The sequence below is a fragment of the Erpetoichthys calabaricus genome, chromosome 9 (assembly GCF_900747795.2).
Source record: "Erpetoichthys calabaricus chromosome 9, fErpCal1.3, whole genome shotgun sequence".
Taxonomy (NCBI): Eukaryota; Metazoa; Chordata; class Cladistia; order Polypteriformes; family Polypteridae; genus Erpetoichthys; species Erpetoichthys calabaricus.
The window spans coordinates 9764294-9792100 of record NC_041402.2 but is presented as its reverse complement, the minus strand read 5'-3'; the positions used below and the strand labels follow the sequence as shown (position 1 = coordinate 9792100).

General features: G+C 43.8%; 1 protein-coding gene across 1 annotated transcript in view; it reads left to right on the top strand.

Annotated features, from left to right (window-relative positions):
- LOC127529165 (uncharacterized) overlaps positions 1-27807 on the top strand; it is a 120404-nt gene that overhangs the window by 1929 nt on the left and 90668 nt on the right. Inside the window, exons 2-3 of the mRNA XM_051931980.1 lie at positions 13667-13797; positions 20330-20433. Of these exons, the coding sequence (XP_051787940.1) occupies positions 13667-13797; positions 20330-20433 (235 nt within the window). The remainder of the gene's footprint in view (positions 1-13666; positions 13798-20329; positions 20434-27807) is intronic.

The following is a 27807-nucleotide window of genomic DNA, read 5'->3' as shown; positions in this document are numbered from 1 at the left end:
CCTGTTGTTGCGGTTTGGGTTAACTTAAAAGACATTTTGTATTATTGAGCTTTACATGTGTGTCATTTTTATGTCTCCTGCCTTAAGAAAATATTTATTTATAGTGTCAAATTTAAAATTTTTTATTCTTACTGAACAGGTTGCTGGGGGGCATGTCATGGTTGCTACGGACCGCTTTGATGGTTCATGTCACAAGGGTTCAGTGAAAAATCCTAGAGCAGCCACAGGAGCCCTTCCACCTGCTATAATCAGGTTTCATTTCTCTGTGTTTGACGTTCTTGCATTCTGTATCCCACATTTGACATTCAGCAGATGGTGCAGCTCTTCTTCTGTTTCCTATTATGGTGCTTTTCATCCCATTATCAGCCTCTGCAATTTGCTTGATGCTCAGCAGATGGCACTGCTCTTGTTCTGCTTACTGTTGTGGTGCTTTATGTCATTTCATCAGCTTGTGCAATTTGTTTGACACTCAGCAGATGGCACAGCTCCTCATCTATTTCCCATTGTGGTGCTCTTCGTCACATTATCAGTCTCTTCAATTTGTTTGACACTTAGCAGATTGCACTGTTCTTATTCTGTTTCCTATTACGATGCTCTTTGTCACGTTATCAGCCTCTGTGATTTGCTTTATGCTCAGCAGATGATGCTACACTTCATCTATTTCCTGTTATGGTGTTCTTCATCACATTATCAGCCTCTGTGATTTGCTTGACGTTTAGCAGATGGCGCTAGTCCTCTTCTATTTCCTATTATAGTGTTCTTCATCATGTCATTGGCATCTGTGATTTACTGATGCTCAAAAGATGGTGCAGCTCTTCTTCTCTTTCCTGTTATGGTGCTTTTAGTCACATCATCAGTTTCTGCAATTTGTTTGACACTCAGCAGATGGTGCAGCTCCTCGCTTCCTGGTTCCTCCCTGTGTGGATAGCACTTTGAGTACTGAGAAAAGCGCTATATAAATGTAATGAATTATTATTATTAATGGAGATGAAGAGAAGACCTGACTGAAGTGATTCGTGTGTAGAGTACAAGTCACAGGAGGTTCTGCGCAAGTCTTTATAACACACTGATGAGGCCTCGTCTGGAGTCTTGGGTGCAGTTTGGGTCTCCAGAAGAACACAGCAGCACTGGATAAAGTCCAGAGAAGAGCGACTCGGCTGATTCCAGGGCTATAGTGGGGTGGGTTATGGAGAAAGATTAAAGGATTGAGGAGTCATAGTGGACTCTAAGCTATCAACTGCCAGGCAGTGTTCAGAAGCCATTAAGAAGGTTAACAGAATATCAGGTTATATAGCGCCTTGATGTGTGGAGTACAAGTCTTTATAACAGACTGGTGAGGCCTCATCTGGAGTACTGGGTGACGTTTGGGTCTCCAGGCTACAAAAAGGACAAAACAGCACAAGAGAAAGTCCAGAGAAGAGCAACTAGGCTGATTAGGGGGGTACAGGGGATGAGTGATGAGGAAAGATTAAAAGCTGAGCCTTTAATGGAGATGAAGAGGAGACCAAAATAATGAAGGGAATTAGTCCAGTGGGTCGAGATGGTGACTTTAAAATGAGTTCAACAAGAACACAGGGACACAGTTGGAAACTTGTTAAGGGGAAATTTCACACAAACATTAGGAAGTTTTTCTTCACACAGACCTGGGGCCCCATGTATAACGCCGTGCATAGAACTCACACTATAATTCTTAATAATAATTCTTTGCATTTATATAGCGCTTTTCTCACTACTCAAAGCGCTCAGCAATTGCAGGTTAAGGACCTTGCTGAAGGGCCCAACAGAGCAGAGTCCCTATTGGCATTTACGGGATTCGAACTGGCAACCTTCCGATTGCCAGTGCAGATCCCTAGCCTCAGAGCCACCACTCTGCCTATACTATAACATGGCGTAAGCACAAAAGCGGGAATGTGCGTATGCACAGAAAAATCCAGATGCAGGAATCTGTGCGCACGCAAACTTTCACGTTCTTCCACTACATAAATCCCGATCTGCGTGAAAAGTAACGCACGTGCACGCGCCTTCTGTCCCGCCCCAACTCCTCCCAGAATTACGCCTCTTTGAATATGCAAATCAATATAAATTGCCTTCTGTGAAAAGACAATGGGAAAAGCACGGGGGAAAATATAAGAATTTCAGCGAATCCCAAGTGGAGGCAAAGGAAAAACGTACTATTTGTTGGTTTAAACAGTGGTATAATCAACAAAAGGAAGTTGATCGAGTGACAGAGTGTCGGAGAAACTCGAAAGCTGAAGTTCACAAAGTCGCACAGTGCCCGAAATAAAAAAGAAATCACATATCAAAGTCGGCGTGAAAAGGCGAGTCGTAGCCCACCGTCTGAGTGTCATATGAAAGCTTATTAGGGTACAGACAAAAAAATAGGCACACAGTGGGAAAAAAAGCACGAAATGTCAACTTTAATCTCGAAATTTCCACTTTAATCACGTAGTTTATTTTGTCATTAAAGTAGAACATCATAAACTTCATCTTAAAATTGTTTATTTTACTAGTTTCTCAAGTAGCACGTTAAATGCTTTGTTCTGTATTTGATCTTCAATGTGCTCTATGTGTGTGAATCACTACGTACTTCTTAAACGGGCTTTCTCTTTCTCCGACAGGACACAGAATCCATTACATTCGTGATATTACAGCTCTCTGAATAATTAAAATACTGAGATGTATACGTGATATCCTTTTCATGATGATAGGAATGAAAGCATGTTATTAAACATGGGAACACGGTGGCGCAGTGATTGTTCATATCTCACGCAAGAGGCTTGCTGCACCATGTGCGACCTTCAATGAAATAATTTATTGCAGCAGTACTGTCTCTTTTAAACGTACTAACCTCCAAGCTTACAACACCAATTCTTCAAAACTTTTAAGGAACATTGAAATATCTTCGTAATACGTGTTTAATTATTCTATACGTCTGTCCTTCCAGTGTTGCGTCAGCACCAGCAATAATACAGTGCAAGGCAGGAGCTATCAGTGAACTAGCTAGCGCTGCGGCACCGTGTCCTCACGTTTAATTATTAACGATACAGCATATTTAAATGAAGTTAAAGTTTTATCTGTATACTATAAGCAACATATTTTGCTGCATTTCATCTTAAAAATGATATCGTCATCATACGTAAATACACGCTTTATAAAGTAGCGCAGGTTGTGCAATATTATAACTGTAGTGCAAGTTTACAGTGAGGTAATTGTACTTATAAGTCCAAACAGTTCTACAAGGAGCACTTGATGGACTGATTGAGTGCATTTATAGTTCTTGGAATGAAACTGTTTGTGAAACGCGAGGTCCGTACAGGAAAGTCTCTGAAACGTTTTGCCGTGGCTGAAGTAGTGTGTGCTTGAAACTGTATACTGATAATTCTCTTTCCGATCAGCTGCTGCTGTGATTCCCCACTCAGATACAGTGATATAAATACTCCGAGTGGTGCAGTGAGAGTAATATGGAAAAAGATGATCTGCTGTGGCAACCCTTAACGGGAGCAGCTGAAAGAAGAAGAAGACGCAGTGAGCGTAACAACACTAAAGCAGTTATGGTATTTGGAATACTATGGCTATTCCCTGGACCATTATATTGCTACAGGTTAATTACAATCAGATGCGTTACACTAATAAACAATATGCAGTTAGTTTCAGTGTATTTATAAAGCTGCATCAGGAATGTGGAGCTAAGAAAGAAAGGGTGACCACACAGGAACAGTAGCACTGCTTTGACGCTGGGTGCTGCCAGTCTGCAAAACCGAGCAGAGAAATTGCGTACGCCAGGGTATGAGGTACCATGGAAATGTGCGTGGCTTTACGCCAAGTTTAGGTTTTATACATCGCGATTTGAGCGTGGAAACATTCGTATGCAACATTTCTGTGCATACGCACCGTTTATAGATGAGGCCCCAAATGACCAAATAGAGTGTTAGACAGTAGGACTTTAGGGACCCTCAAAACTCGACTTGATGTTATTTTAGAAGAATTCAAAGGACAGGGCTGGTGAGCTTTGTTGGACTCAATGGCCTGCTCTCGTCCTAATTGTCCTAATGTCCTAATGAGGACAGACAACCCCAGCCACCCATAAGGTGTTGACGACAGCGGGTAGAGCCGTCTCGGTGGAATGCCCCAAACCCTTAAAGCCTGACTGGTTTGTTTTCAGTGTTGGTTACTATGATATCCATGGAGGAGAGATGTGTTGGCAGCTCCAGCCAGCTGTAACGTCTTAATAAGAGAGAGCAGAGTCATCTCCGTCTCCAGTTATCTATCAGGCTTGCCTTCCAGTCGCAGAGTCATTTCAGAATTCTTTCAAGTGTTGTTTGTATGGAAGATGTCAAAAGGGTTGGGATTCCAGCCTGGATGCTCCATTTAATGCTAAGATAGTTAGTGTCTTCTTTTGAGGCACAAACAGCACATAATAGTTTGCTCTCAGGTTGCCGACTGCTTCTTCTCTCAGTGCTTTGATCAAAATGACTCTGAAATCCTGTTCAAGGTTGAAGGGAAGTAGCAGGGCGGCTCTTGCTAATCCCAGAAGTGATGTCCTCCAAGGATTTTTCTCTCTCTTTTCCGCGTAAACAAGTGTGTCAATTTGCGGTCGTTCCCCTGCTGTGCCCTCAGACTTCCAGCTACACCCTGGCACCATTTAAAAGTGCCAAACATTTATTGTTGTTGTAATGACTGGGATGCACAAACATGGTTTGAAAATGGGTGTGAGTTCCTTCAAAATGCTTTAGAAAAAGGCAGACCGGCACCTTCAGCGGCCCACCCAGAAGATGCCCACCCCAAACCAGCTTACTCCAGACTAGCCTACTGGGTTTTTAAAAATGGGAAGCCAGCTTCAATGTTTAAAATGTAAGGAAATGTTCCGATAATATATCAAAAAGTTCCACAAGGAGGAGGAGGACTGAAAACCCCTGGCTTGAGCATCCATCTGTCTTTACATTGTCACTGAGATTGGCTTCAGCCTCCCCATGACCCTACTCAGGATAAGCAAATATGACAATCGGGTACAAGGCAGGAACAACCCCATGACAGGGCAGGCTGGCACCTTCACCAGTCTGCCCCGATGAGGCCCAGCCCAGTCCATCCATCCATCCATCCATTATCCAACCCACTATATCCTAACTACAGGGTCACAGGGGTCTGCTAGAGCCAATCCCAGTCAACACAGGGCGCAAGGCAGGAAACAAAAACTGGGCAGAGTGCCAGCCCACTGCCCACCCCAGTCCAGCTTACTCTAAACTGGGAACTGCTGCTTTCCAGCCTAGCAGGTCTATAAAATGTTTCAAAAATATATTAAAAAGTCCCACAAGGAGGAGGAGGACTGAAAACCCCTGGCTTGAGCACAGGACAACAACAATGTATCCTTATAAATAAAAGATTTATTCATGAAAATTAAAAAAAAAATACAAAAGAAGCAAAAATGACTTGCCTAAACAAACAAGACCCAAAGATTAGAATTCTAGAACAATCCACAGAGTCACAGCCTGCAGTCAAGCTGTTTTTAAAGGCCTAGTGGCAGTCCCATAATGGTGATGGAGAGGTTCACAAAAAGGTAGGCCAGCAACTTCAGTGGCCCACCCAAAAGAGGCCCACCCCAAACCAGCTTACTCCAGACTAACCTACCGGGTCTTTAAAAATGGGAAGCCAACTTCAATGTTTAAAATGTAAGGAAATTTTCCGATAATATATCAAAAAGTCCCACAAGGAGGAGGATGACTTAAAAACCCCAGGCTTGAGCACAGGACAACAGCAATGTATCCTTATAAATAAAATGTTTATTCATCAAAATTAAAAACAAAAATACAAAAGAGCAAAAATGACTTCTAGAACAATCTACCGAGTTACAACGCCTCCAGTCAGCCTACTTTTAAAGGCCTGGGGACAGTCCCTTAATGGTGATGGATAGGTGGCCCCACCTCTTAGGGAGAATCCACCTACAAAATACAGGGAGCATCAGAGAACTGCAAAACATACATACATACAGTTAGGTCCATAAATATTTGGACAGAGACAACTTTTTTCTAACTTTGGTTCTGTACATTACCACAATGAATTTTAAATGAAACAACTGAGATGCAGTTGAAGTGCAGACTTTCAGCTTTAGATAGATAGATACTTTATTAATCCCAATGGGAAATTCACATACTCCAGCAGCAGCATACTGATACAATAAATAATATTAAATTAAAGATTGATAATAATGCAGGTGAAAAACAGACAATAACTTTGTATAATGTTAAATGTTAACGTTTACCCCCCCGGGTGGAATTGAAGAGTCGCATAGTTTGGGGGAGGAACGATCTCCTCAGTCTGTCAGTGGAGCAGGACGGTGACAGCAGTCTGTCGCTGAAGCTGCTCCTCTGTCTGGAGATGATACTATTTAGTGGATGCAGTGGATTCTCCATAATTGATAGGAGCCTGCTGAGCGCCCTTCGCTCTGCCACAGATGTCAAACTGTCCAGCTCCATGCCAACAATAGAGCCTGCCTTCCTCACCAGTTTGTCCAGGCGTGAGGCGTCTTTATTCTTAATGCTGCCTCCCCAGCACACTACCGCGTAGAAGAGGGCGCTCGCCACAACTGTCTGATAGAACATCTGCAGCATCTTATTGCAGATGTTGAAGGACACCAGCCTTCTAAGGAAGTATAACCAGCTCTGTCCTCTCTTACACAGAGCATCAGTAGATAGATAAATAGATAGATACTTTATTAATCCCAATGGGAAATTCATAAATTCACAGTATTGGCAGTCCAGTCCAGTTTATTATCCAGCTGCACTCTTTAATTCAGTGGGGTGAACAAAACGATTGCATAAAAATGTGAGACAACTAAAGCATTTTGTGAACACAATCCCTTCATTTCAGGGGCTCAAAAGTAATTGGAGAAATTAAATAACTGGAAATCAAATGTTCATTTCTAATACTTGGTTGAAAACCCTTTGCTGGCAATGACAGCCTGAAGTCTTGAACTCCTGGACATCACCAGATGTTGGGTTTCCTCCTTTTTAATGCGCTGCCAGGCCTTTACTGCAGCGGCTTTCAGTTGCTGTTTGTTTGTGGGCCTTTCTGTCTGAAGTTTAGTCTTCAACAAGTGAAATGCCTGCTCAATTGGGTTAAGATCAGGTGACTGGCTTGGCCATTCAAGAATTTTCCACTTCTTTGCTTTAATAAACTCCTGGGTTGCTTTGGCTGTATGTTTTGGGTCATTGTCCATCTGTATCATGAATCAATTTGACTGCTGTATTTAGCTGGATTTGAGCAGACAGTATGTCTCTGAACACCTCAGAATTCATTCGGCTGCTTCTGTCCTGTGTCACATCATCAATAAACACGAGTGTCCCAGTGCCACTGGCAGCCATGCACGCCCAAGCCATCACACTGCCTCCCTCCACCGTGTTTTACAGATGATGTGCTATGCTTTGGATAATGAGCTGTTCCACGCCTTCTCCATACTTTGTTCTTGCCATCATTCTGGTAGAGGTTGATCTTGGTTTCATCTGTCCAAAGAATGTTTTTCCAGAACTGTGCTGGCTTTTTTAGATGTTCTTTAGCAAAGTCCAATCTAGCCTCTCTATTCTTGAGGCTTATGAGTGCCTTGCACCTTGCAGTGCACCCTCTGTATTTACTTTCATGCAGTCCTCTCTTTATGGTAGACTTGGATATCGATATGCCTACCTGCTGGAGAGTGTTGTTCACTTGGTTGGCTGTTGTGAAGGGGTTTCTCTTCACCATGGAAATGATTCTGCGATCATCCACCACTGTTGTCTTCCGTGGACGTCCAGGTCTTTTTGCGTTGCTGACTTCACCAGTGTTTGCTTTCTTTCTCAGGATGTACCAAACTGTAGATTTTGCTACTCGTAATATTGGAGCAATTTCTCAGATGGGTTTTGTCTGTTTTCACAGCTTAAGGATGGCTTCTGTCACCTGCATGGAGAGCTCCTTTGACCGCATGTTGTCTGTTCACAGCAAGATCTTCCACATGCAAGCACCACACCTCAAATCAACTCCAGGCCTTTTATCTGCTTAATTGATAATAACATAACGACGGACTTGAACACACCTGCCCATGAAATAGCTTTTGAGTCAATTGTCCAATTACTTTTGAGCCCCTGAAATGAAGGGATTGTGTTCAAAAAATGCTTTAGTTGCCTCACATTTTTATGCAATCGTTTTGTTCACCCCACTGAATTAAAGCTGAAAGTCTGCACTTCAACTGTATCTGAGTTGTTTCATTTAAAATTCATTGTGGTAATGTACAGAACCAAAATGAGAAAAAAGTTGTCACTGTCCAAATATTTATGGACCTAACTGTAGATGGTACATAATAACTAAATAGAATCAAATTAATGGGTAATATATAATTAGACAGATGATAAACGAACATCATATAATAAAAAAATAATGAAAAACTTGACCAGTAGCCTCTTCAGTAAACCCCACACTGCCCAATTGCAAATTATTACCAGGGCTGCTGGGATTTGTAGTTCATTTAAGCAGCACTGCTGCAATGTGGTTTCCTGCAATAGCACAACGGGCATGTCAATCATGTCGATCAGGTGCTGACATTCTACTCTCTTGTGTGCAAGCAACAGGAAAAAAAAATACAGGACAAGTGCTGCAGCAGGACAAAATGACGGTGTAGGACAAAGCAGGTTGCTTCTGGTGCCAACTTGGCAAAAACAAAACAAAACACTCATTTAATTATGAACAAAAATCTGGCAAAAATAAATTAAAATCAAGCACTTCAATCTGCGTTCTTTTAGCACGATTAGTCCCCTCCATGGTAGAGATCATTTCTGGGTTAGATCAGCACAGAAGTCGGGTCAACTGCTAAAATAAGACGCCATCCTCCATGAGTCTTCTCCTTTCATATCACGCAGACCAGAAGGGGCGGGGCTTCTTTCACTTTGGTGCCCTCAAGGTTGCAGTTCCTCAAGGTTGTGAGGGATGAAAGAAAAGATAATAATAATAATCCATCCATCCATCCATTTTCCAACCCGCTATATCCTAACACATAATCCATTTATTTATATAGTGCCCTTCCCATGCTCAAGGTGACCGTGAGCAGTAGAACCAGCTCTCGTCCTTGGGTGGGGGGGCTGGTGGTACCACTTACTACAGGAGAATGCGCAAAGAAACACACGTATTCTGTCCCGTTTGTGACATCGGGCTGTGCGTTGGTGACAAGTCTCAATGCATGTCACATGACAGACATGTGTTAAATCTGCATCAGTGCAGCAGTGGGCACTCAACATGCCGTTCCAGTTGCATTTATGTTGACATTTTGGCTACGCTTACCAGATACCTGCAAACCCAAAGGAGGACACCAAAGGTCACAAAGGAGAATGTGTCCCCATTCTATTCACGAAATACAGTGTGAACTGTGTGTTACAAGGTCGCTGGCATCAGTTGCCATTCCAAAGCAGTGAGTTTACTACTTCTGTAACTCTGTAACAGTGTGAGGACCAGTGACATGGTTTATAATTGCCTCCGTTTGTGTCCTTGCACATGTAATGTTATTAGCAGTTTCGAAGTCACCAAACAGCCTACCCATTAGACCAGCAGTGCAATCCATAGATTTATATGACTGATGATGAGCGACGGGGCGACACGGTGGCGCAGTTAGGAGACCCGGGTTCGCTTCCCGGGTCCGCCCTGCATGGAGGTTTGCATGTTCTCCCCGTGTCTGCGTGGGTTTCCTCCCACAGTCCAAAGACATGCAGGTTAGGTGGATTGGCGATCCTAAATTGTCCCTGGTGTGTGCTTGGCAGTGGTGGACCTAGCATTTCACACCTAGGCCTTCAGTAGTGCTCCGTCTGAATCAACCCATCCATCCATCCATCCATTTTCCAACTCGCTGAATCTGAACACAGGGTCACGGGGGTCTGCTGGAGCCAATCCCAGCCAACACAGGGCACAAGGCAGGAACCAATCCCGGGCAGGGTGCCAACCCACCGCGGTCTGAATCAACCCGCCCCTCAAAAACTAATTTATGGTTATAAAAACCATCTTAATATGCAGAAATACAGTATAAAGATCCATTGCATCGCAGATAGATAAATCCTGTAGCCACAATAAATGCCTTTATTGAATAGACAAACCGGGGTGAACAAGTTCCTTTCTACTGCAGCTACAGCCCGCAACACACATAAAAAACATCAAGAATAACTCATAAACTTGCAATATTATTTAGGAAAATGGCAACATTTTACTCACCAAAAATTCGGATTATTTGTAAGCAAAATCCATCCTCCTCTCTTTCCTCAAAAACAGTTCAATTACTGTGTCGTACAGATTATCCGTGCACTTCAGTTCCATAACGAAGTCCCTTTCTATCGCCATCGAAGCTAATGCTGAAAGTCGAACCTGCCCTGTCGTATTTCTGGCATAAGTTTTAATTCGCTTTAGGGCTGAAAATGTCCGCTCGACAGAAGCAGTGGACACGGGAATGCTCACCGCCAAACATACCAATGTGTACAGCTGCCCCATGATGCTCTCATTCAGATTTTTCTATTACACCATCCTATCCAATCAACGGGTCTGAATACGGTGACGTTGCCGTACGCCTGCTAGTGGGCCTTAGTGAAACCAGCTCAAAATCTGATTGGTTGAAGCAACAGTTTAATCGACATCTATTTTGTGTTGGAGGGCCTGCAGAACGGATTGTGAAGGCCTCCTGGCAGACTTCTTTGACTTTGACCCTGCCTGGCAACAAATGATGGCTGAAATGTGATTGGTTAAATCCTTTAATACGAAAATACAAGTCTGGAGGCAGACACAGCACAACCATCGGAAAAGCTATGAAAGGAAGTGGACAGACTATTTGGAATTATTTAATAAGTATTCAAGGACAAAATATAATTAACATCAGTTTGTGATTCAGATATTTTTTTAGGCCAGCAGAGAAGGCCTTGCAGGCCCTGACGGGGCACTGCTTAGCGTGTGTGTGTGTGTGCCATGCAGTGGGCTGGCGCCCTGCCCAGGGTTTGTTTCCTGCCTTGTGCTCTGTGCTGGCTGGGATTAGCTCCAGCAGACCCCCGTGACTCTGAAGTTAGGATATAGCGGGTTGGATAATGAATGGATGGATGATGAGCCAAGGTATGAAATGCTAATGTTGCTTCGTCACAGTGACGTGCGGTGGAGTAAAGGACTCATTTACAGTCAGATTTACAAATAGATGAACACAAAAGAGTCGCTTATTTACTATTCAACTGGCAAGCCTGCACATGAACTACTGGTTATGTTTCATATCTCATCAGCTAAGAAAGAACGTGACATTTATAGCGGAGAGAGCGCATTTGCTCCTCACCCTCCATGTGTTCTAAATTTGCCCTTGCAATTCCACAATTCACACTCATTCAATACAAATAAAAGTACAGAGAGGTGTACAAAAAAACGGATTTCAATTTTGACCTTAATTGAAATATTTAGTTGTTTTTAAAACCTTTTAATTCTGATGCTTTAATCAATTTTTAAACAGCCCATCCATCCATCCATTTTCCAACCCGCTGAATCCGAACACAGGGTCACGGGGGTCTGCTGGAGCCAATCCCAAGCAACACAGGGCACAAGGCAGGAACCAATCCCAGGCAGGGTGCCAACCCACCGCAGTTTTAAACAGTCTGTTCAACAAAAAGATAACAAGAACATCAAAAGAATATTTTATTTAAGGTCAAAATTTAGTTTTTGAATATTTTTTTTTTTTTATAAAATTGAAAATGGTTTATGGTCTTGTAAATGAAGTCTATGCGCCTGTCTTTCTCCACGAAAATCACCGTCACCTTCTTGTAAAAGTCCTTCTTATTTTCCTTTAGTTTAAAAAGTCTTAATCTTCCATTTTGGCAGTCAGTCGGAACATAAAATCAACATAAACGGCCCGCTGCAGTGCACTTGACTTTCTGATATCGCGAACTTATCGGCGCCTCTACGTAGAAGAACAACAGCAACGAGCACCTGTTGGGCTCACATGCGCCCCCTTCAGGGCGGTACGGTAACTGTCTGCTTCGCTTTGTGCCTTTTCACTGCGGTTTTACGTCCGATCAGGAAGACTAAATATGTAACACACATTCATTAAAGATATCAGCCAGACTGTGGAAAGTCAGGGTTTGTAATAAACGTGTCTGCAAACATTATATTGGCGACATACAGAGAGACAGCGACAGGCACGCGACAATCAACCCTGCAGTGTGTGATGGAGAGCGCAGTCCGAGGTGAGGGGAGGCTCGTCGCTGCTGCACCTCGCGTTTCTCTAAATTATCTGAACAGGAAATGCGCAAATTCAGCGAATTTAACTATTAAAATTATTGGAATCATACAGAAAGCAAATTTATAGCACAGACCAGTGGACGCATTTATTTTTTGTTATCATTATTAGTTTGTTTTTTTTTCATGATGACTGACCGCACGTCCCTGACCGAGACGGGGTTTTTGAACCCCTGATCCCGTAAGACGGCAGGAGTCCCCCCAAGTGCCACGACGCTGCAGCCTTGTGGAGTTTGTCTGCCCGGGACGTTTAAACAAAGCACATCACTTAATGGAGCAGTGAAGGCGTCCAAAATGTTTGCGACATTTGATGAGACGAAGCGGTCATGAGAACTTGAACTTGTGGGCTCTCCTGCTCTCTGCGCCTCAAGTAAATAAACGGACATGAGAGATCTCTTCGGGGGGGTCCAGGGGGGTCAAAAGGAACAATGCGGGAAGCCACCGAGTTCCCATCCGCCACTAGTCGGGCGTAGGATATTTTTAACTTCGGGAGCCTCGTGTGGGCCGTCATTTGGAAGGAAGTAGGCAGACTTACAAAAAAAAAAAAAAAATTATAGAGATATTAATAAAAGGAAAAGATAAACAATAAAAAAGTAGGCTCCATTCGCAATTTAAAATAAAAAAAATAATTATTTAAACATATTAATTCATTTGCAAAAAAAATATCGTTGGGTTATGGAGTGTTGAGAAGGAAAAAAAATGAATGGACGTGATGTTAGCGCAATGTGATAAACGTGAAGGCGCTATATATATATGTTGTATGCTATATTATTTATTCTCACGATTGACCATTTAGCCACCTTACGACTTTGGGGGTACAAACTGTCCCTGAATCTACTGGCGTGAGTGCCAATGGATCAGAAGAGCAGGGTGGGTAAAGATGGCTACGTAGGGTGGCCGAGCTCCTCAGCCATCCAGCTTTCCCTTTCTCCTGTTATGGGCGTCCTAAACAGAAGGCTGCTGGGTGCCTTGGTAGTGTACTCTGCCACCCTTCACCATCCTCTGCAGTGCCAAGCAGGTCCCATAACCAGAATGTGATGTGCTGCAGTGAGGAATGACTCTGCTCTACCCCCTGGTGGACACCAAGAACACCCTTGTGCAGTAGAAGTGACTTGTCCATCTCTTCTGGTGGTTTTCACCCACAACTACAAAAGTGGACATCTCTGTGCCAACGTTGCCCTGCTCCCATTCAATACCTGCCCCCCCTTTTTTTATGCATGTCTGCATCCTTAGGTGTGCCCAGCAGTGAACTGGCACCCCATTCAGGGTTGGTTACCATCTCTGCACCCACTATAGACAGGATGGGCCACCATTGGCTCTCCACCAACCCTGAAGCTAAATAAGCAGGCAAGTAAATGAATGGATGGATTATTAATATTACTGACTTTCTTTTTTTTTATTCCAGGTCAATCATCTTGCATTTGAGCCGAAGAAGATCACATCCTACGACTTCACCACAGACGGCACTGATGACAGGAGATCCATCAGACATGCGTCCGCAGCCTTTCTAGAAATTCCATTTCTGCAGAGACCCTGGTAGTAGTTTCTTATTTTCATTATTGAGTTCAAAATGTGTGAGTGTTGAGTGTAAGAAAGAGAAATGCATTGTGGGTGTGGCACATTTCAACCAGTGGAAGGCTTACTGGACACCAACAAACTGCCTTTTTTTAGGTGACTTTGCATATGCAGCAGACCCTTTGGAATTCCCTGGTGTGATCTGATCTTCATCCAAGTCCTAAGTATAGACAAACACAATATGCTTACACTAGTGACGCACAAAATTCAAACTCTTCAGGCCTTTATTGAGCATTAAACAGGCACAACTTGGTGTGGAAAAAGTAAGTGAACCCTTGGATTTATATGTTGTAAGAAAAGGCACTATATTGCGCCCGACCCGACACAGATTCACCCGGGAGGCATGGGTAAAATAAAACAAATATTTATTTTCTTCATCTTTGGGCTACGCCTTCCTCATACCCACAGACACAACACAGTCCCAAGCACAGTATACAAGTAACAGCAGGCACTCTTCTTCTCTCTTCCACCATTCCTCCTCAGCAAGCTTTGTCCTCCTTCCACCTGACTCTGGCCACTCAGTGACGGTCGCTGGCTCCTTTTATTGGGTACCCAGAAGTGCTCCAGGTGCTTGATTGGCGGCATCCAGCTGCACTTGCGGGTGTGGCGAAACCGGTGCCCAAAAGGGGCCAGTAGCTCCTGCTGCAGCACAGAACTCCAGCCCCCGTGAAGCCCTGGGGGAGTCCGAGGCACTCACTGTAACCCAGGGAGGCTGCCATCTAGCATCCAGGGGGAGATACTGGGTTTCCCACCCTTGTCCCCCTGGTATACATGGTGCAGGGACGTCCTGGCCAGGCATGGGCCCCGGCCATCCATCACAACATACAGAGCTAAAACTCAGCAAATGTCATCCTCTGTAGTGTACCACCATCAAGGATGTGATGATCATCAGGCTCAAGGTCACTTTATTGTCATCAGCAACTGTGACACGTAGATAGATAGAGAGACATGACAATGTGAGCCACGCTGTGACACAGAGCAGCAAACAACAAAGTGCAAGTTGGGTCAGAAGCAATGCAATGAACACACAATAGACAATAAAAATAATAAATAGACCAATAGACAATGCAACCATGTAACTGTAAACATTTTTATACATTCAAAATACTGATGGCCTGCAGTATGAAACTGTCACTCTATCTATCTATCTATCTATCTATCTATCTATCTATCTATCTATCTATCTATCTATCTATCTATCTATCTATCTATCTATCTATCTATCTATCTATCTATTATTACAATTGAGTATACAATATATAAAAATTGTGGAGTAACAATTACAATTGAGTTCTTAATTATAGTGTTACACTCACCCAGTTCCTCTGTAATTATACAGGTAATTACATGGTAAAATACAGCATAATTATGGACATCTAATCTAATCTGATACCCATTATTCTTCAGTTTCCATGAAGTTAGTATTTATTTTAAGCTAATCAGATTATTTTAAGAACCTAAATATAATTTGTATGGTTATAGTTTAGGGGGCTGCATAATAACAATGATAATTGCGTTGGCACCGTAACTGTAAGGTCCTTTCAAGGCTTGTGGTTTAAACAGAGAATTACACAACATGCAACCTGTTTGTATTGCTGCTAAAAGATTTTCTTTTTCATCTGTAAAATAGATTTGATTTTCTACAGAAATGAGAAATGCAAAAGAAATATATAAACACAAAGCCTGCCAATACAACGCACTCGCCACGTCTTTTATTTTCTTTTCTCATTTTGTAAGGGTGCCTTGCAGACAATGCCACTCAAATCGTTTTTGTGAAATTCGTAAACATCCCACGCAGTTAAACATTTGAAGTCGTCACGTAGCTGGTATTCGTGTTTGTTTATTTGGTCACATCTGTCTGATTTATTTGTTTTTTATTAATTTTCTAGATTCTAGATATCACATTTGAATTACTCGCAGAGCAGAACTGAGACACCTTTAACGTGGAGGACTAAGGGCCGACCCTGCACTCCCCATACGGCGTGATGCTATAAAACACACGGCTTTAGATAGATAGATAGATAAATAGATACTTTATTAATCCCAATGGGAAATTCACATTCTTCAGCAGCAGCATACTGATACAATAAATAATATTAAATTAAAGAATGATAATAATGCAGGTGAAAAACAGACAATAACTATGTATAATGTTGAATGTTAATGTTTACCCCCCGGGTGGAATTAAAGAGTCGCATAGTTTGGGGGAGAAACGATCTCCTCAATCTGTCAGTGGAGCAGGACAGTGACAGCAGTCTGTCACTGAAGCTGCTCTTCTGTCTGGAGATGATACTATTAAGTGGATGCAATGGATTCTCCATAATTGATAGGAGCCTGCTGAGCGCCCTTCGCTCTGCCACAGATGTCAAGCTGTCCAGCTCCATGCCAACAATAGAGCTTGCCTTCCTCACCAGTTTGTCCAGGCGTGAGGCGTCTTTCCTCTTAATGCTGCCTCCCCAGCACACCACTGCGTAGAAGAGGGCGCTCACCACAACTGTCTGATAGAACATCTGCAGCATCTTATTGCAGATGTTGAAGGACGCCAGCCTTCTAAGGAAGTATAACCGGCTCTGTCCTTTCTTGCACAGAGCATCAGTATTGGCAGTCCAGTCTAATTTATCATCCAGCTGCACTCCCAGATATTTATAGGTCTGCACCATCTGCACACAGTCACCTTTGATGATCACTGGGTCTATGAGGGGTCTGGGCCTCCTAAAATCCACCACCAGCTCTTTGGTTTTGCTGGTGTTCAGGTGTAGGTGGTTTGAGTCACACCATTTAACAAAGTCCTTGATTAGGTTCCTATACTCCTCCTCCTGCCCACTCCTGATGCAGCCCACAATAGCAGTGTCATCAGCGAACTTTTGCACATGGCAGGACTCCGAGTTGTATTGGAAGTCTGATGTATATAGGCTGAACAGGACCGGAGAAAGTACAGTCCCCTGTGGCGCTCCTGTGTTGCTGACCACAATGTCAGACGTGCAGTTCCCAAGATGCACATACTGAGGTCTGTCTTTAAGATAGTCCACGATCCATGCCACTAGGTATGAATCTAATCCCATCTCTGTCAGCTTATCCCTAAGGAGCAGAGGTTGGATTGTGTTGAAGGCGCTAGAGAAGTCTAGAAACATAATTCTTACAGCACCACTACCTCTGTCCAAGTGAGAGAGGGATCGATGTAGCATATAGATGATGGCATCCTCTGCTCCCACCTTCTCCTGATATGCAAACTGCAGAGGGTCAAGGGCGTGTTGAACCTGTGGCCTAAGGTGGTGAAGCAGCAGCCTCTCCATGGTCTTCATCACATGTGATGTCAGAGCAACAGGCCGAAAGTCATTCAGCTCACTCGGACGTGATATCTTTGGGACTGGAGTGATACAAGATGTTTTCCAAAGCAGTCGTGGCGATACTCCATCTAGCAATGCAATGGTGTCTTGGGGTCCCCCTTGGGGTTTTTGCACCAGTCATTTAATGTGCAATGTTTACGAAAAATAACAAACCCCATTCTATATCAGTTCAATACAGAACACAATCTTCCAGTTATGGGATGTTCCCATTTTTACTGGACGATTTTGTATTTTACGCCTGCTTTTAACTGAGTAGGCTGTACAGTCAGACACCACTGGTGCCGATTTTTCCAGTCATGTTTATCATCGCCACGTGTTCCTGGCCTGCTCCAGGATATGTAATTTTTAAGGTAAACTCTTAAATTTTTTTTGTATTATTTTTCCGTACAACATTAAAAAAAAAAAAATGTACCTGAAAATGCTGCCTGAGGTGATCATCTGAGGTGAGTCGAGCTGCAGACCTCCACAGCGCCGCCTTTCAGGAGCTCCGCTGGACAGCCAATTGGATTGCAGCTTTTGGTCACCTGGTTTACTCGAGTCAGATGACTCCTCCCCCAACCCCAATCTTAACCTCACGTTTCAACCTGACATAGAATATAAAGCGACAACCTCCTCGATGGAGTGGAATCTGGAGGTCCGCCGCGGGATTCTCTTGGGACCGCCTCGTAGCCTCACCCCACCCGCCGACCCCAGATACAAGCGATGGACAAAATTTCACTGAGGAAGCTGATGATTGGTGCTCCTGGAAGGCAGAGTGATGTTCTTGAAGACAAGGCAGTGGCGGGTGGGAGATCATGGTACCACACAGAATATAAGGGAGAGGGGGCTTCTGCGCACAGTACAGCAAATGAAGTGGCAACTGGGTTTTTTTGTGTGATGAGAAATTCTGAACAAAGACAAATGTATGATGGTGATGGTTCATTTTGTTTCACAAAGGCGCACTTGCCCTCATCCATCCTCGGTTATGACTATCATGCCCTTGGCACCCCAAGCATCATTGGTCTGCTCTTTCCACATGGCAAAATCTGTATTTCTGTTTATTTTAATTGTACAGGGTGGGGCATAAATATCTCCCACATTTTGAAGGGGTATAAAAAATGAACGAAGTTATCTAAAAACAAATTGTACATATTTCTGAAATGTACATAAAAAAGCAGTTTAGTTTTGACGGGTTTTAAAAATCATATCAGACAAGTGGTGCCCCCGTCGTTGGCAATACATTGCTGAAGACGTTCCCGGAAGTTCTCCATCACTTTCTGGGTCATCTCAGGCGGAATGGCGTCGATTTTCTGTCTGATCCTTTCTTTCACGTCCTCGATGTTTGTTTTCCTTTAGGTATCTCCAAAGGAAAAAGTCACATGGGCTTAAATCTGGTGATCGTGCCACCCAATACCCCCACCCCACCGTCTCCCCTTAAAGAGATCAATTGGATCTATCAGAAAGCCTCACCGATTGCAGAATGGATGCTGTTACTGCTTCCACATTTTCTGCCGTTCTAACGGTCTTAGGTCTGCCAGGGGATTTTCTTTTCAGGGTGGACCCAGCTGCCCGATGGTTAGAAATTCAGAGCAAAATCTGCGTCGCTATCACAGAACGGTTGTTCTCATAATACGGTTGATGTTCACCGCTCCAACTCATGATGGGTACTGAAAACAGTTGAGCCTAACCTACCGAATGAGACCACCTACCCAACCTCTCTAACCTCCACTACAGCCCGTAGAGTTCTCCCTCAAAATGTGGGAGATCTTTATGCCCCACCCTGCTCAACGGACTCCCAAGTTGTAAATGTGGCATGTGGTTTGTCACATCACCTTTATCTATATGGCTGTTTCAATGAAGATCACCTCTTGGAATGTCCTGTCACACCATGGGAGGCAACTTCAGGGCTCATTTCATTGTAATAACACCCCGAACCAGGAGTTGGCGCTGTCACTCAATGCCTTTCCTCTTCCTTTTCCTTCTACTGAATAAATGATTGATGCGTTCAACCATCGGTGACATCACTTCCGCTCTCCTTAAGCCCGCCTCTTCCGCTCTCCTCCTCCATCCTGAGACAATCTGTTTTGATGACTCGCATTTATTTTGATTTGTTTTGTGCCTCCAAATCCAAGACTATGGTCCTCAGCCGGAAAAGGGTGGAGTGCCCTCTCAGGGTTTGGGGGCGAGATCCTGCCCCAAGTGGAGGAGTTCAAGTATCTCAGAGTCTTGTTCACAAGTGAGGGAAGAATGGAGCGTGAGATCGACGGGTGGATCGGTGCGGCGTTCGCAGTAATGCAGGCGCTGCATCGGTCTGTCGTGGTGAAAAAGGAGCTGAGCCGTAAGGCAAAGCTCTCAATTTACCAGTCGATCTATGCCCCCCTACCCTCACCTATGGTCATGAGCTATGGGTAGTGACCGAAAGAACGAGATCGCCAATACAAGCGGCTGAAATGAGTTTTCTCCGCAGGGTGTCTGGGCTCTCCCTTAAAGACAGGGTGAGAAGCTCAGTCATCCGGGAGGAGCCCAGAGTAGAGCCGCTGCCCCTCCGCATCGAGAGGAGTCAGATGAGGTGGCTCGGGCATCTGATCAGGATGTCCCCTGGACGCCTTCCTGGTGAGGTGTTCCTGGCACGTCTAAACAGGAGGAGGCCCCGGGAGAAGACTCAGGACATGCTGGAGGGACTATGTCTCTCGACTGGCCTGGGAACGCCTTGGGATTCCCCCAGAAGAGCTAGAAGAAGTGGCCGGGGAGAGGGAAGTCTGGGCATCTCTGCTCAAGCTGCTGCCCCAGTGACCCGACCTCGGATAAGCGGAAGAGGATGGATGGATGGAAAGATTATTTCAGTCTTGAACAATATGGGGATTGCAGGTGACCCCAAAGCCTTCATGATTTTTTTTTGTCTGTTCCTTACACCTAGCAGATTTTAAAAAAAAAACACAATGGGGGCACTTACTTTTTCACACGACTCGGAATGAGTCCCCATTGGATTAATAAAGTTTATCTAATCTAATCTAACGTTCAGAACTGTTCACTAGGCTCTGAGTTTCTTAGACAGGGAACGCACAATATAAAAAAAATGAAAAATGAGTAATAAAGAAAACAAAATGTGCAGTCGGTGAGCTGCTGCTGCTTTCACGTTGTCACGCTCATTGTGCTTTTCTCCGCAGGTCAGCCCGAGTCATGGAGAGGAAATCCCACTGGACGAGAGGAAGCGTGTCTCTCCCAGAATGCAGTTCAGCAATCAGGAATGGCCTGTTTGACACCCTGAGAGGTAAATTGGATCTCCTGCTCGTTACCTTGTGATGGGAACAACCCACCAAAAAAGAGAAACTGAGATTCCCAAATTCTTTTCTAAGGGTGCTGTAGATTTAATGCTGAGTGTGTAATGTGTAATATAACCCTTAAACCACTTGAACTGGCTATAGTCGGTTTCCAGTGCCATTTGCCAGCACTCCGGAGCTGATCAGTCCGTGCCGTATACTCGTTGAGCAGCCAGCTCTTGACCACTGGCGCCCCCTGCAGCACTGCAGCCTCACTGTCGCTGGGATTGAGCCGCTGCACTAGACTGGCCTGCCAGCATCAGCGTTGGCCTCTATGTGCTTGTGTGCAGCCAGATCAAGCGCAGTTGGCTCGGTGATTTACTGGATTTCATCCATGGCGTCACTTTCCCCTTGTACATATTGGTCCAGAAGTTTTTTTAATAGTTTTTACAGTTCATTAGCAGTGTGTAAAATGATCCGTGTTGCAGTAATCGTGATGCTCTTTGCATGAAAAAAAAATACGTGTTCCATTAAAATTTCACATTTTCTTTGTGAATTGTGGCGTTTACTTAAAAAGTGCAGCAGCAGAAAAGTATTTGGCATCCAGGGGGTGCATTAACACCCCCAAATATGTGGCAGTTTAAGGGTAAAGATGAGCAGAGGTTGTCAGGTCAGGTTGGGGAGCAAGCAGTGGTACAGCGTGTGGTCGCACCCACCACATGATAAAACAGCTCGAGATCCTGGTTGGCAACCCCCTAGCAGACATGCTGTCCAGTCCCCCCCGCTGGAAATGACCCTCTATCCACCACAGTCAGGTGTTACTTGGGTGTCCTGGTCCAGCCGCTCAACAATGAGGGTCCTGTAAGACGGATCACCCTCAGGTAATGGCGCCACATGACCGTAGTGCCATAACTGACGCTACCTCACAATGCAGGTCATGTTCCTCATTCAGGACTCCATGAGCAACACGAAGTCAAACCAGCAGCACCCAAGGATTTTCCAAAGAGACACCAAAGGAGTCCAGTCTTCATCTCAGGTCACCTGATAGCGTCCATGTCTCACAACCACTTTTAGGTTTAAATAAAATACAGTGATTAAACCACAGCACCTTCACAAATCATCAGCCTATCAAAGATCAATCAGGTCAGGTTGGGGAGCATGCACTGGTACAGCACGTTGTCGCACCCACCACATGATGGTAGCAACCCCACATGGCAGACACGCAGTCCAGTCCCACCCTCTGGAAATGACCCTGTATCTGCTGCAGCCAGGTGTTACATGGGCGACCCCTTGGCCTGGTCCAGCCACTCGGGTCCTCAACAATGAGCCAGATCACCCTCGGGTAATCACACCACATGGCTGTAGTGCTGTACCTGATGCTCCCTCACACTGCAGGTCATGTGCCTCATTCGAGACTCCATGAGCAACACAAAGTCAGACCAGCGGCACCCAAAGATTCTCTGAAGAGACACCAAAGGAGTCCAGTCTTCATCTCAGGTCACTGGATACCATCCATGACTCACAAGACAGTAGGCACCAGGACTCTAAAGACTTGGACCTTCGTCTTTTTGCAGAGATATCAGGAGCGTCACACACCCCTTTCCAGTGACCTCATGCCCCCCCATGCTCTCCCAATCCGTCTACTGACGTCATAGGAAGAGTCACCAGAATCACACAAATGTCACTGCTGAGGTAAATAAACCTCTCGATGACGTCGACACTCTCTCCGCAGACAGACACACTGCTGACGGCCATGCCCAAGAGGTCATTAAAGGCCTGGATGTTGGTTTTTATCAGGACCCTCACAAGCCCAGACACTCAGACCCCTCACTCAATCTCTCAAGACCCCCGATCAGAGCTTCCATTGACTCGGCGAAGATCACAGCATCGTCAGCAAAGTCAAGATCAGTGAATCTCTCTTCACTGATAGATGTCACTGGACCCCACAACCTTGCCCAACACCCAGTCCAGGCAAGAATTGAGTAGGAGCAGAAACAGACCCCCGACGGACCCCAGAATCAACTGGGAAGAACACAGAGGTTCTTCCTCCTCTCTGCACAGCATTCACAGTGCCAGTTGGGCATCAATTTAAAAGAAGTGGGAGTTCAGGGTGATGTTTTTAGATGGGTGCAAAATTGGCTCAGACACAGGAAGTGGAGGGTGATAGTGTGAGGAACTTCATCAGAACTGGGTGAAGTTAAGAGTGGTGACCAGCAGGGGTCAGTGTTAGGGCCGCTGCTATTTTTAATATTTATAAATGATTTAGATGGGAATATAAGTAACAAGCTGGTTAAGTTTGCAGATGATACCAAGATACGTGGATTAGCAGATAATTTGGAATCCGTTATATCAATACAGAAGGACTTGGATAGCAGACAGGCTTGGGCAGATTTGTAGACAATGAAATTTAATGTCAGTAAATGTAAAGAATTACACATAGGAATTAAAAATGTGAGGTTTGAATACACAGTCATAGTGGACTCTAAGCTATGGACTGTCAGACAGTGTTCAGAAGCCATTAAGAAGGCTAACAGAATATCAGGTTATATAGCGCCTTGACATGTGGAGTACAAGTCACAGGAGGTTCTGCTCAAGTCTTTATAACACACTGGTGAGACCTCGTCTGGAGTCCTGTGTGCAGTTTTGGTCTCCAGGCTACAAAAAGGACATAACAGCACAAGAAAAAGGTCCAGAGAAGAACAACTGGGCTGATTACAGGGGTACAGGGGATGAGTGATGAGGAAAGATTTAAAGAGCTGAGCCTTTAAAGGAGATGAACAGGAGACCTGACTGAAGGGTTTAAAATTATGAAGGGAATTAGTGCAGTGGATCGAGACGGTGACTTTAAAATTAGTTCATCAAGAACACAGGGACACAGCTGGAAATCTAGGTGATTGTAGAATAAACATCAGGAATGTGAACTGGTGTATGGAGCGTAACTTCACCGCCAAGCAGTCTTAAATATGACAATGTCTTTAACAAACCTGACAATGCTGTGTCACAAACATTAAGGTGACTGAAAAGGGGGGGGATAGAGAGATAGACATGTGTGAAAGGCACTATATAATAGGTAGATAGATAGATAGATATGAAAGGCACTATATAATAGATATAGATAGATGTGAAAGGCACTATATAATAGATAGATAGATGTGAAAGGCACTATATAATAGATAGACAGATAGATAGATGTGAAAGGCACTATATAATAGATAGATGTGAAAGGCACTATATAATAGATGATAGATAGATGTGAAAGGCACTCTATAATAGATAGATAGATAGATAGATATGAAAGGCACTATATAATAAGATAGATAGATAGATATGAAAGGCACTATATAATAGATAGATAGATTGATAAATGTGAAAGGCACTATATAATAGATAGATAGATAGATAGATATGAAAGGCACTATATAATAGATAGATAGATAGATAGATGTGAAAGGCACTATATAATAGATAGAAGTGAAAGGCACTATATAATAGATAGATAGATAGATATGAAAGGCACTATATATTAGATAGATAGATATGAAAGGCACTATATAATAGATAGATTGATAAATGTGAAAGGCACTATATAATAGATAGATAGATAGATAGATAGATATGAAAGGCACTATATAATAGATAGATAGATAGATGTGAAAGGCACTATATAATAGATAGAAGTGAAAGGCACTATATAATAGATAGATAGATATGAAAGGCACTATATAATAGATAGACCGATAGATGTGAAAGGCACTATATAATAGATAGATAGATAGACAGATAGATAGATGTGAAAGGCACTATATAATAAGATAGATAGATAGATGTGAAAGGCACTATATAATAGATAGATAGATAGACAGATAGATAGATGTGAAAGGCACTATATAATAGATAGATAGATAGATATGAAAGGCACTATATAATAAAATAGATAGATAGATATGAAAGGCACTATATAATAGATAGACCGATAGATGTGAAAGGCACTATATAATAGATAGATAGATAGACAGATAGATAGATGTGAAAGGCACTATATAATAAGATAGATAGATAGATGTGAAAGGCACTATATAATAGATAGATAGATAGACAGATAGATAGATGTGAAAGGCACTCTATAATAGATAGATAGATAGATAGATATGAAAGGCACTATATAATAAGATAGATAGATAGATAGATATGAAAGGCACTATATAATAGATAGATAGATGTGAAAGGCACTATGTAATAGATAGACAGATAGGTAGATGTGAAAGGCACTATATAATACATTGCCCACCACAGACTGGTCATTCTGGCCCCCAGATCATCCCCGTCTCTAATTGGCTATCTCTCTCACCACTGTGGTGAGTGTGCTGTTGTAATAATGGCTGCCATCACATCATCCAGGTGGATGCTACACATTACTGGTGGTTGAAGTGGCTCTCCTGTGTAAAGCACTTTGAGCAGTGAGAAAAGTGCTATATAAATGTAAAGAATTATTATTATTATTATTAATTTTAAATGTGCTTGGTTGTTTTGCGGTCATTATTTTTTGATCACGCACTTACCGTGTCTCCATTTTAGATGTTGTTTTGTTTGCCATTGACAGGCACGTTGGTTGTCCATGTGATCCATGCCGACTGTACCTGACATTATGGTGCCAAATGTCCTGAATATGACAACATATGAGATGCCATGTCCAAGTTTTAAGCACAAGATCTCAAAGAGAGCCATAAAAGCCTCAGTTTTAGCGTAAAGTTCGTCAGGCTAATAACTAAAAGTCACTAAGCTGCTGCTGCTGCCATTTTTGCGACTCCCCTTTTGTGTTTCATCTTTTGGGCTCCCTGACCTTCGCCAGGACTTTACATTTCATGGCTTCTGCCTTCTCCTGAAGACGCCGTCACCTCCTGGTTTTTATTTTTAGATGGACCTCCTCAGGTTTGTGTTGTCAGAGAGATCACAGCAGCTGCCGCCTCGGACCCCCTAAAGGACTCAACTTTAATTCCTAGTCTGGTGACATTGCCAGGTTACAACATGAAGGTTCTCTCTCTCTCTCTCTCTCTCTCTCTCTCCTGCTGTTTGTCTTCACGGGTTTTCTGCAGACCCTTTGATTTCTCCTCACATCCCTAAAAATGAGTGCGTTATGTAGATTGGCGAGTCTAAATAATGAGCAATGAGGAAAGATTAAAGGCGCTGAAGGTTTTCAGTTTAAACAAACAAAGATTAAGAGGTGACAGGATGGAAGCGTTTAACATGATGACGGGAATTCGCTCGGTGGATCCCAGCTGTTACTGGAAAATGAGTTCCACAAGAACATGGTGGGGGGGGGTTATAGTCAGAAACTCGTTAAGGGTAAAGTTCACACCAAAGTTAGAAGATTTTTCTTCACGCAAATCTTTATTTCATATAGCGCCCCTCTCATAGAGCACATCCTCAAGGGTCGAGGGTCAAGGTAGCAGAACATTTCTAGTCATATTGTCCTTTGAGAGATGTTCTACCAGACTGCGGGGTCCCGTGCCAGCAGCCGTGAGCACAGCCTTGCAGTAGCGGGACGTTGGATAGTCATGACCGAGATGGACCAGGGTGAGTGAGCAAACAAGCTTTTCATTCAGAAAATGTGCAAACATTTTATTCAAATAAGAAATGAAAGTGTTCAAAATTTGTAAACAGTGCATTTCAATAAATAATATACATCCATAAAATCATGCCAAGTAAAAAGCAGTGTCCATTCGCGGGGTTTGGTTACGTTTGCAGATGACACCAAGCTGGTGGATTGGCAGATAATTGAGAATCAGTTGAGTCATCACAGAGGGACTTGGACAGCAGACTGGCTCGGGCAGATTTGTGGACGATGTCATTGGGTGCCACAGGTGTGACTTTGTGTTACTAACGGGGACCTGAATGAGGCACATTATCTACATTGTGAGGGAGTGTCAGTTACGCCACTACGGCCATGTGGCACCATTACCCGAGGATGATCCGGCTCATTGTTGAAGACTCGAGCGGCTGCACCCGGCCAAGGGGACACCCATGTAACACCTGGCTGCAGCAGATAGATGGTGGGACTGGACCGTGTGTCTGCCTGGGGGTTGCCTACTGGGATCCTGAGCTGTTTTGTTGTGTGGTGGGTGCAGCTTGAAGGGTCTGGCATGGTACTACTATTATTCAGGCCCTTTAGCTGCCCCCCAATCGCACGTGTGTGACACCATTAAGAAGGGATTGTGTTCAAGAAATGCTTTAGTTGCCTCACATTTTTATGTAATCGTTTTGTTCACCCCACTGAATTAAAGCTGAAAGTCTGCACTTCAACTGCATCGGAGTTGTTTCATTTAAAATTCATTGGGGTAATGTACAGAACCAAAATGAGAAAAAAGTTGTCTCTATCCAAATATTTATGGACCTAACTGTATAAATGTTATATCCATCCATCCATTTTCCAACCCGCTGAATCTGAACACAGGGTCACGGGGGGTCTGCTGGAGCCAATCCCAGCCAATACAGGGCACAAGGCAGGAAACAAACCCCGGTCTGGGCACCAGCCCACTGCAGGACACACACACACACACCAAGCACACACTAGGGCCAATTTAGAATCACCAATCCACCTAACATGCATGTCTTTGGACGGAAACCAGAGCGCCCGGAGGAAACCCATGCAGACACGGGGAGAACATGCAAACTCCACGCAGGGAGGACCCGGGAAGCGAACCCAGGTTCCCAGGTCTCCCAACTGCGAGGCAGCAGCGCTACCCACTGCGCCACCGTGCCGCCCTAAATGTAATATACTCCTCACTAATAATAGACATTGTTTTCTTTTCAAACAATTACAACAACCTTACATCTGATTGTTCTGATGGTCTAACAGAGCCGAGGCTGTCTGTCTTGTTCTCCCACCACTGAAACGCCCCTCACACCAGACTTCTATTTAATCTTTTCCTGCTACTCTCTCACTTTCTTTGTCTCATAGTTTGGCCTTTCTTTCTTTCTTTCTTTCTTTCTTTCTTTCTTTCTTTCTTTCTTTCTTTCATATAGCGCCCCTAACAGGGCACACCATCAAAAAGGCACAAATTCCAAGCAGTGTAGCACAAGATGCGAGTCGCAGTCTGTGTGTCTCGTATCCCCCATTAAAAACCGCCTAATCAATCCGAAACAACGGCTGTAATTCCAAAGAAATCAGACGACACCCATGTGGAGATGAGCAAGGCGGAGAGCCGCCAGCCAAAGCTAACATCCCCTCCCGCCGCCATTGTTTCACTTATAGCCGTGTCGGTCCCAGTTACTTTTGTTTTGCTTGGCCCCATTTTGTTCCAACTCTCCACAGGCCTGACCTTTTAATATTAAATACATGTTATGATTATTATTATTATTCTTGTAATACCTAAAGATGACATTTT